Source organism: Aotus nancymaae, unplaced genomic scaffold (assembly GCF_030222135.1).
Source record: "Aotus nancymaae isolate 86718 unplaced genomic scaffold, 86718_ANA_hifiasm-v0.15.2.pri h1tg000004l, whole genome shotgun sequence".
Lineage (NCBI taxonomy): Eukaryota > Metazoa > Chordata > Mammalia > Primates > Aotidae > Aotus > Aotus nancymaae.
This window is the reverse complement of record NW_026988415.1, coordinates 56859633-56870911: the sequence shown is the minus strand read 5'-3', so window position 1 is coordinate 56870911 and position 11279 is coordinate 56859633. Positions and strand designations below refer to the sequence as shown.

At 33.7% G+C, this 11279-nt stretch overlaps 1 protein-coding gene across 1 annotated transcript; it reads left to right on the top strand.

The window, feature by feature from the left end:
- Positions 1 to 4212: 4212 nt before the first annotated feature.
- CPXCR1 (CPX chromosome region candidate 1) lies at positions 4213 to 5173 on the top strand. Its single transcript, XM_064360359.1, is given in 3 exon segments — positions 4213 to 4526; positions 4568 to 4854; positions 4857 to 5173. Coding segments are annotated over 3 exon segments (918 nt in total).
- The last annotated feature ends 6106 nt before the right edge of the window (positions 5174 to 11279 follow it).

Below are 11279 nucleotides of genomic sequence, written 5' to 3'. Positions count from 1 at the left end.
ATATAGTTCGGATTTTGTGTGTGTGATAAAGCAAGAGTTATAAACTCATGGGTGTTCCCAGCCTTAACTGTTTGCTTGCCATCTAAAGAAGATTTCAAATTTGCCATTTCAGTTATTCCCTCCCCCTACAGTCTGAAGAGGGTTCTAGGTTGCTACGTTTCCATGTTCTGTGGGCATTGTGAAGCAGAGTCAAAAGAACTCTAAAAGAGGTATAAATTGAGAGGCAGATGGCAGAAGAAAAGGAGTCCAGAAGGCAGTAGCCGTGAAACTCACCTTTCCTAAGGATTTTCACAAAGGAGAATGAAGATGAAGTGTGAGTTGAAAGTGAAAGGGAAAGCATAAGGGATCGTTAATAAGTACTTTTTAGTTTGTGTATCCATTTTAGAATATATTTAAGAAATTACTTATGTGTAACTTTGGTTTCTTGAGTTATCATTAATTGATGTAGACACTACTCAGAGAGTTGTCCCTCGGGGTCAGGGATTTAATATGTTCACATATGTTTCTCTGAACATAGGCAGAAAAGTTTCTGGTTTAATTTGTCACAAATTTTTGAGTGATAAAATCATTTTAAAGTAAAGTTAACGAATTTGAAAGAAACAGAAGATAAGTTCCCTCAATTAAAGAAATTAGGATATGGTGAGGGGTTTCCTGCCAGTGATGAGTGTGTGGGAATCAGAAGGCATATGTTAGTTGAAGCTCTTTCATCTGAGGTGAAGTGAAGTTGTATATTGGAGGGTTTGTCAGCAGGGAAAGATGGGACATTTACATAGAGAAGTCTATTTGAGCTGATGAGTCATTAATATTATTTAGTGTAAAACATTTAAAGTTTTGGTAGAAGTAACATACATCTTTCTCCAGAGTATGTGGACATTGGAGGATACAGTATAAATAGAATAAAAATAAAATTCCTTCAATATAAAGGATAATCAAAACTAAATTAGAAAGATTCAAAATAGCCAGATTCTTTTAAAACTCGATATATATCTTTTGAATCTCAAAAGGCCATTACATAAAAATCTTAATCAGAAGAGAATATTTGAAAACACAACCCGGGTATTTAGAATAAAGTACAATATTGTTGTTCCTCAGGTCCCTGATTATCAACTCAAAAGTCATTTATTTTAAAGATTTTAAACATTATAATTTTAAAAGCTATCAGGTACATACATCTACATTTATCTTTGTGAGGAAAAAATGATTTTGGTTTTCTGTATAATAAACAAGGAAATGGTGTGTGTGTGTTTGTGTATGTATACATATACACTGATGGTTTTTGGTTTATTTTTAATATATATTAAAATGTATATTTAAGGTGTACATATATATATTTAGTGTTTATACTTAATTCATATATTTATAATGTCCTATGTAAATGAAGTATAGAACACCAAATACTTTAAAAATACCAGAAAACAGGAGAAAATGACAGAGTCAGTGGTAAACACAGTCATTTGGCTGAGGTATTTTTAAAAAAGTGATTAAATAAGAATATGACTCTTGGCTATTTCTAAACATAAGTCCAAACATTAAATAATAAAGATTGAGAGGTTTAACAGAATACATACAGACTTCTTGTGCAATTCCTGTGAGTGTTTATTTTTGAATGAGCAATAATAACCTTAAGTACATAGCTTTGTGATGTAACTACATTTTGGCGGGCAATAAGCCTCTAGATAACACATATATTATGTTTATTGAAAAAGCAGTCTTAACATAGTCTAATGGCATAAATATATGTGATAAATATGTGAGTATATTCACAATGAACACTGGATATTTCTTATATACAATCCTATTTCAGAATGTAGAAGGGAACAATGAATCTCGTAGTTATCCTGAAATATGGAAGTAAACGACCCTACCAAACAGCAGAGCAGCATAGATGCTTTTCTTGAGGGAAGAAGGTGCAGGTGCTAACTATTTTTTCCTTTGTTTTATGAAAATATCTTGATTTGTTTTCAGGGTTCATCTGAAAAGCTATAGATGACCACCACCAACTTCAGTTCTCACCGAATGACTGGATTCCAGCCTTATTGAGAAGCAGCCAGTTATATTATCCTCGAATTTTGTGAGTTCAATTTACTTTATTTAGAAAGCCTCTAAAATGTAGACTCTGTTTATTGTTTTGCCTTGATGATAACCACTGATGCTGAGATGTTTATGTAGAGAACTTTTCTAATTGCCAATATTAAAAACGTAAAACTCAGCAAAGCTTAGCAAGGGCTCAAAATTATGCCTGTGAAATGATAGGAATGTGCAAGGACTCTGAAGAAGAAAGTAAGCAAAAGTAGACTAGAGAATGGAGAAATGAGTCTTGAGAAATACCTATATTTAAATGTTAGAGTTTCACAAAGTAAGCATGAATTAAGCAGGATCAGAACATAGCACACAATAATAGAAGCAAAAGAAAGAAATGCTTGAAAGTTCAGGGAAATGAGAAGTATACAATTCCATGACCTTAGAAACAGCACAAGACAATGAAAGATACCAGATAAACTTTAATTGTGATCACTACCTTCAATAAAAAATATAAAGCCTATTTGGTAGAAAAATAGTCACACATGAATTCATATCAAACTCTGAAAAAATAATTGAAGATTGAATTGAAAGTTTTGATGAGCATGAGATAATAAAAGCTCAGCAGTATTGGAACAGAGAATGCATGTTGAGTGAATAGAGGAAAAAGTTGGTTAGGGGAGATGGAGCCAGATTGTGTAGGGTCTCTGAAGACTGTAATTATGAGATAAGGTTCCACATCATTCTACATCTTTAAATCCTGCTAACATATTCATAAATTCTGCCTAGGCTAGCTCATAAAAGCTAGCCATGAGAAATAAAAACCATGTTAGTCAATTTCGCAAATTTTACCAGATTTCTTTTCAGCTCACTTACGATCACCTTTCTCCACCACTGACTTCAATAAGAAAGTTCCCTGCCCATAATCCTGCTCTGAAGAAATCTGCCAAGTTGGTTGTTCAAAGTCCCCTCTAGGGTAGAATTGGAAGCACGGATTTCAGAGTTTAGGGTACACTGAAAGTGTTTGAGCAGGTAAAAGACATAAGGAAAGTAAAAAGGGAAGAGGACAGGGTGACGAGAGTGGCAAGTGTAGAGTTTGCAATCAGTGAAATCAGCCGCTATCAGCAGTAAAGCAAGCATGAAGTAATTTTTAGCTTGACTAGTACTGAGGCATTGAGAATAAACCGAAAGTAGTGAATTTGGAAGACATTTTAATAAATGAACTCAGAGTTTGAACTTCACTCATTAGCTTCCAACCTTCTTATCTAGCCTGCTTTCCCTTCCCATGTGATTCAAAATTGCACTTCTTCATATAGACATTACTTTATTTATCTATCTATCTATCTATCTAGAGACAAAGTCTTGCTCTGTCACCCAGACAGGAATGCAATGGCGCGATCTCGGCTCACTGCAACCTCTGCCTCCTGGGTTCAAGCGATTCTCCTGCCTCAGCCTCCTGAATAGCTGGGACTACAGGCACCCCAGCCAATTTTTGTAGTTTTGCAGAGACAGTGTTTCACCAGGTTGGTCAGGCTGGTCTTGAATTTTTGACCTCAGGTGATCTGCCCGCCTCAGCCTCCCAAAGTGCTGGGATTACAGGCATGAGCCATTGCATTTGGCCTAGCTAGACATTACTTTTAAAAAGGCAGACTTTTAAGAAAAGAAAAAAATTACAGGAAAAGAATGGCTTGTACCTTATACAAATTCAACCATATCATTTTCACATAGGTCTTAATTCTCTTTGAAACATATACACTCATAATACCTTCCTTCTATTTCAGCCTCATTTAAAATTCTCAGGTAGGTAATTCAGACATAATGAAAATTATTTATAATTCATCATCCAAAAGGAAATAATTGGGCCTTCTATCCAGAAATAAATGTGTTCAAGTGCATAGAGTATATGCCTATGCCTAAAATAGTCAAATGAGAGTTGTTATTCCAAGTTTAATCAAATTCCATAACTAAGTTAATGGAAAATATATTTAATAGGAGGCTTATATTTGCCCTCAGTTTTCACTTTTCCTTACTTTATTCTGTGGCTTTGTGACTCTAATATTTATAGTTGTGAGAAAGCACAGAAATAGCACATTCATAGGGTTTTTGCTATGACCAAAGAACTGAATTCTTATAAAACAGAACATACAGAAATTTAGTAAATCTTCGTCTTCTTTCTCATAAATAGAACCCAGGATGAGTTCTCCTACTAAAGAAGGAAGTGATCCAGATGAAAATGCTCAGAAAAATTCTGAAAATGAGTCTTCTAATGACTGTAATACAGACATGGAGTCTCCATCTGCTGATCCCGATATGATCTATCAGGCAGTAATCAACCCAATAAACAGGGAGCCGGGCACATCAACTGCCCAGGAAGATGTTGTTCCTCAAGCAGCAGAAAATAGTGAGCTTGAAACAGAGATTCAAAAAGATCCTAGAGAAGAAGACATCAAAGAAGAAGAGTCTCTTCTACTTCAGATCCGCATTCCTAGAAAATTTGTTTCTCTTATGTCAGGATTAGGAAGAACGCCCTATTTGAGAATCCTGCTAGTAAACATTGACAAAAACGGGCCTTAAATGATAGATCAGGATCCCACTCGGGCAAAGTTGAAATGAAAACAAACAGTTTCCGTCATAGCACCCATTTTCAACTCACAATTTCATGGAGAGTCCCATTTTTTAACAATCATGAGATAAGAAGTATGATTCTCCGCCTGCAATGTGGGAGATATTTCTCTCAGGCTGCAGGGTGTCAGAATACCATGTGGGTAAAGCAAAAATATATAGCTTGTCTTTACCATCCAAATAGTTTAACCCATAGTGACAGAGCCATAATATTTGGAAGCCTTTGAGGGAGCACTACTACCATCCCCTCATTGAGAGAATGACATCTGGAAAATTTTACAAATCAACTGACCCTAAAAGGAAATACAGATTCCAAATTGTTGTGAGTCCAGTGACCTATATTTCACGGATCCAAATTCAATGTACTTTTAATATAAAGGGTTTTGTGGATATTTTTAGATCTAATCATAACTTGAGGGTTAAGCTCATAAACACCAATAATGGTTGGAAATATTTTCGTCCTATCAGCAGAAGGACATTTAACACTCTCTTTGAATTTAGACAACATTCATGCAACTTTCCTGGAAATTAAGTAAAATTTTGGTAAATTCATTTTAAAATGTAACTTCTAAAAATTCATAATTTGACTACCAAAGTAAGACAAAATTGCATGAACATAAATTTTAGTATTATCAGATAGAGTGGCAGAAAGGAACATAAACTAATAGTACATCTCAGTAAGAAACACCTATGGGGAAAGAAGAAACCTCTGTTTATACTGTGCTTCTGAAAGTACATCATTGATATATCAGGCCAGTCATCTGTATTGAGTCAGCAGTTGAATCAAGTAAATGTTTTCAGTTTCTTAACATCTTTTTCTGTAGATAGAAACATTGTTAACATAAAATAGTCCAAGTAAACAGGATTCTGACTAAGATAGCAAACATATATTGGAAGGTCAGATAAAATGCTACCAGGTGTTTCCAGAAATTCTGCTAAATTTAATATCTGTTATGTTTTGCATATATTCAATAAAAATCAATTCAAAGGCATGAAAAGTGGTACTGTATATTTGTAATTAGATAAAAATTCCTATGTCTGGAATAGAAAAATTCAATGTACTATAAATAGACAATACTTAGGTGATTTTGATGATACAAAATATTAACAAAACACATAACAAATCACTCGATATTTGTGAAAGAGTTTGAGGTAAAAATGAACAAGTATTAAATTGATACCATATAACTATAAACCTTTTTGCTTGTATAGTATATTCACCATTGTCCTCAATCACTACCCAAATTTTACCTGTCCTTCCATACATACACGCACAAATGTCTACACATATTTAAGGTGTTCCTTATCTTGTTTTCGCAGCTCAAACATCTATGCCTCTTCTTTCATTTGATCTGCATACTCATAAATATTAAAGCTAGAATCTGTAACTATACCTCATATTTTTACTGTATCTTATATTTAATATATAATGCATATAGGAATATAATATGTAATATATATGCAATGCATATATTTTTATATATTATGCATGTTTTATATAATACAAATTATACTTTGAGTACCCATTATATGTGAAGCACTATGCTAGCATAATTTTACGTTAATCTTTGCAACAATCTTAAATTTTTTAATTTTCATGGCAACATTAAATATGTGGAAACAGTTTCTAGAAAACAATGATTTTACCAGGTCACAGAGTAAATGCATGCTATTGTCACCACATGATATAATAGAGTTAGAATTGAAAAGGACACTTTCTGCATATTTTGCCTTATTTAATATGTGTGTATTTATACTTGAAATATCATATAGAATTTATTTCATCCATGGATATACTGTATTATAGAAATTCTAAACTTGAAGCAGAGGATACTTAAGCTACATCTACAACAGGTCAAATTTGTTCATCTGGAGCAAAGTTTGATGCTTCCAGTTACAATTATTCAGTGTGAGCAATGTACAGGACTAAACAATTAAACCAAGACACTTCAAAAAACTGAATAAAATATTTCTCCATTAAAAAATATATCCTATATTAATTTTTATGTCATTTGCTTTTGAATATGAAACATAGCTTTACAAAAATATAAGCCATCAGGTAGCAACTAATAAAAATAAAAAAGAAACATTCTTGTTTTTTTTCACTTTTCCTAAATGGGGATGAAATTAAAATAGCACTTGTTATTTAAAAAACGGGTTTTATCACTGACATATTACCATCCATAGAATCAATATTTTTGCTGATAAACCTCCACAGAAATTGAAAATATATTTGGAATGCAGAAAAAATAGTTAAACACGATAGTATTTACATTTTCACTTTTTTTTCCCAAAATACAAAGCCATCTATTTAGCTAAAACTTCAGAAATGACAAATTAAAATTAAAATTAAGTCAGAATGGAGAAATTAGAAAAATGTAAACTAAACAATCCTAGATTTATCCTTCTCTAGCAGCCCATGTGAAAGATTTGCATAAGTACCAAAGTAGGGGAACCATGCTTTTGCTTAAAAAAAAAAAGGATGAGTAATTCAGTCCAGTGTTCAAAAAAATACAGTGTTCTATTTTTTACTTTATTTATTTTTTTCCGAGGCAGTGTCTTGCTCTGTCAACTAGGCTGGAGTGCAGTGACACAATCTTAGCTCACTGCAACCTCCACCTCCTGGGTTCAAGCGATTCTCCTGCTTCAACCTCCCAAGTAGCTGGGATTACAGGTGGGTGCCATCATTCCTGGCTATTTTTTGTATTTTTAGTAGACACAGGGTTTCACTATGTTGGCCAGACTGGTTTCGAACTCCTGGCCTCAAGTGATTCACCCACCTCAGCCTCCCAAAGGGCTGGGATTACAGGCCTGAGCCACAGCGCCCGGCCGTGTGTTCTATTTTTTCTTTAACTTACAAATCAACTCAACACTTTACAGATATCCTTGTTTTTTCTTGAAGATGTAGGAACAAGTATGTATATTTCTTTATAATTATATTAATAATTTTCATAATTCACAGACTTTTTAAATAAAGTATGGGTATAAGATACTTTCTTCATATTTACATAGTAACTAGCATCTAAAATATTAGCTTACTTTTAACATGACAATGACCAGAAAATGATATGGTCAACACAGAGTAGAATACATTTCTTATGGAAAATAAATTTATAGAACCCTGAAGATGACAGCCTTTTACTATTTTAATGTCCACTGTTTTTACTAGTTAGAATTTAAAATTATATTATATTTCAAAAGTTATCTTATAACAAATTTTTTTTTTTTTTGCCTCATATCATTTCAGTGTCATCAGCGCATTGGATATCTCCTCATAAATTATGCTTTACACATATTTAACCAGAACAATTTCAGGTTTATGGAAAGATTAGACTGCCTCCTGTGTGTGATGGTAATTTTATTCTGGCTTATGCAAGATACCTTAAAAGTAAAATTGAAAGCATAAAAATCATTCCAGGAAATTTCCTGAAATTATGATAAAAGTGAATTCTCAAAAAACATTCAATTTTATTCTCACTCTTAATGGACCTACCTAGTATTTGATACCATTAGTTTTACATAGAGCCAATCTTGGATAATTTAATCAATAGAAATAAAGGGGTAGATAGTATAAGTGTCTATGAAGTGTGATTTTTGGATTCCTGGTTGCATTATGGTTTGGAATAAAAGCCCACAAACTGTGGACTTATGCCCTAAGAATCCAGTACTATAGTTATTCATGTCCCATAAAACAGACTTTAATTCTAATCAGAATTTTATTACTTAGTGTTCAAGTATAATATACATCAATATCTAAAACAAAGTTAGTCTGTAGTTATTTGTTCAATTGTCTATTTGAAATAAAAACTATTTAATTAATTACATCATTTTATTAAACCAACCCATACATTTTATTAAAATGTTTGAATAATATGCTAACAACTAATATTAATTTTTAAAAAACTTTTATTTTTGAAACAGTAAAACTTGAGTAACCAGGCTCTTATAATTTATTATATCTAGTACCCAGCTAGAAAATAAGCAGCAGTTATTTTGCACTAAAGTGATGATTAGGGTTATCTATGGATTTGATAAAGGATTATTTACTCTTCTTGTTCTTGCTGTATTCTAATTATCTGGGTTCAGGAAGAGAAAAGGAAACATTAGCTTAATCATGGTTCAGATATGAAAATCTCCAACTGTTTTAAGACTCATTATAGCCCATGCTAGTAAATGGGTTGGTGGTTAGAGAAAAGTTTTCATGTCGTTGCTACATGTCTTTTGAAGAGACACTGACATCTTTTGTTCCTGTCTTTTAACTGGTATTTGTACAGCAAACAACCTCAGAAGCTGGAGATACTGTCTCCCTGCTGGACCTAGGGGCAGAGGATAGATTTCTTTCCTCACCAGTATAATAAAGACAATGTCTCCTTCAAGGGCAAAGGTTGGGCAAGTTTGCAAGCAGTCCCCTTACATGATTGATAGTTTCCTAAACTCTAGGTTCCTCATGTGTGACATGAACTCACTGTGTGTAGTATCTACCTGTGCCACTCTGAATTACCCTTATGTGACTTAGAGAGAAAGAGAAATCAATTAAATATGAAGGTCATGCTGCCTTCTCTGCTCCTTGAGTAATAAAGTCCTTTCTCTCTTACCCAGGTGTCCCATGTCTTTTGCCAGTATCTATGAAACTGCAGCAAGTTAACTTGTTAGCTCACAAGCAGGATAAAATGTCAAAGCTATTACCATTCTTTATATTTGAAAGAGAACTGGGTGAATAAAATTCCATTAAACAATTTTTGTTATTTTTTTTTTTTTTACTAAATGACACTTTCTATTCTTTCAACAGACTCAGACGATACCATCTTTTGAGAGCTTAACATTATTAGCTGGAATAAAGTATTTGTGTGAATGTCTATGTGCTCTCAGCTTAATGAAAGAAATGCTGGGATAATTTTGAAATTTATCATTCTTATCTTCATGAAAGAGCCACTTCTGTGAATGGAGGAAGTTACATATCTGTGTCTTGCTTCTGAATCTGTGCTTATAGAATATAAACATGATAATCTTCACTAACTTATTATGAGAAAACTTTATCTTCTGCTAGATATTCTCATGATAACACTCACTCCTTCTTAGTAACACCTAGAATTGTGTGCCTGACAGTCAGAATAGGAATGACACAAAATAAAAGCAAGTAAGTGACTTGTATTATTTAACTGAGAGACACTAGGCTACTTATTCATTAATAGAGAGTAGAGAAAATTAGAAGTTCGATATTGATATGTAAGTTACTAAAAGATTTCAAAACCTTTGGAATTGCATGGCATTTGGGATCTTTAAGCATTTGGCTGTTTGTCCATTCAGAGAGTTATACCTGATGCTCTACTGCATTTTTTTCAATAAAGATGTTATAATTTAAAATATCACTGCACAAATAACATAAAACATATACACTATTTGAAAGTTTGAAACTGCACTTATACTACAAACCTTTTTAAATGATTTTACTTAGAAGGTGATTATATCAAGAGACAGTATGAAGTAACAACAACAAATACATGTTCTCGATATATTTCCATAGGGTAGATATGCTGTTGAATAATCTATCAAATCTTGTCTTTATTATAAGTACATATTTGCCCATGGAAATGGAACATGAATCATTCATTTGTCCAAATATGTATTATACATATTTCTGTGTGTGTATATATAGAGAGAGAATTAAACATATATATTTGCTCTGTCTTAGACTCTGAGACAATGGATGATATTAAAAAGAAACCATACAGAAAGAGCCAGGCTCCTGTCTGTACTCTCAGCACTTTGGGAGGCTGACAGGAGCATCATTTAAGCCCAGGAGTTCAAGACTAGCATGGATACCATAGTGAGACACTGTCTCTACAAAATAAAAATAAAAATATTATCTGGGTGTCGTGGCACATGCCTGTGGTTCCAGCTACTCAGAAGGCTGAGGTAGGAGGACACCTTGATCCCAGGAGGTTGAGGCTGCAGTGAACTGTAATTGTGCCACTGCCCTCCACCCTGGGCACAAGAGTGAGACCCCATCTCACAAAAAAAGCATAAAGGAATTTTTCAAAAAAATCTGGTAGTGAAAAGAAAAATGAGGACACAGTTTTGTAGTGGATACTATGATATGCTACTCAGATACTCTTCTTAAAAACTGAGACTCTCATTGCCCAAACATCAAGGATCGTTGCCTCCTGAATACAGTGGAATCCCTAATAATTGCTTTGAACCAAGGGAACTGTCACTCACAAGTTTTCATTTCTCTCCCGGGCCAGCACACCTCCAGTTACTGGCCAATGATAGGGTACACGAACTTGGCCACTTTGTCTCATTTTACAGCATCTCTGAAGTGCCATGCCAGCTCCAGGCCCCACCCCTGAAATTATCTAAAAACTTTTAAGTACTTTATGTTCAAACTCCCCGCTTTGAGTAATCCTGCTTCCTTCACTCTCACAGATGTTCTTGCCCATGGCATTTCCCTTTCCTCAAATCATACTAAACCTAAGTCTCTACTCAGTCTTTTTTCCTAGTGAAACTGATCTAAGACAATTTGTAACAAAGAAAATAGGTAAGAACAATTAACAGAGACAGACAGAAATAATATGACCTAATGTCAAAATCATTAGCTTGAATGTGATTAAGAGGCAAAGACAGTTTTTTTAATAAGA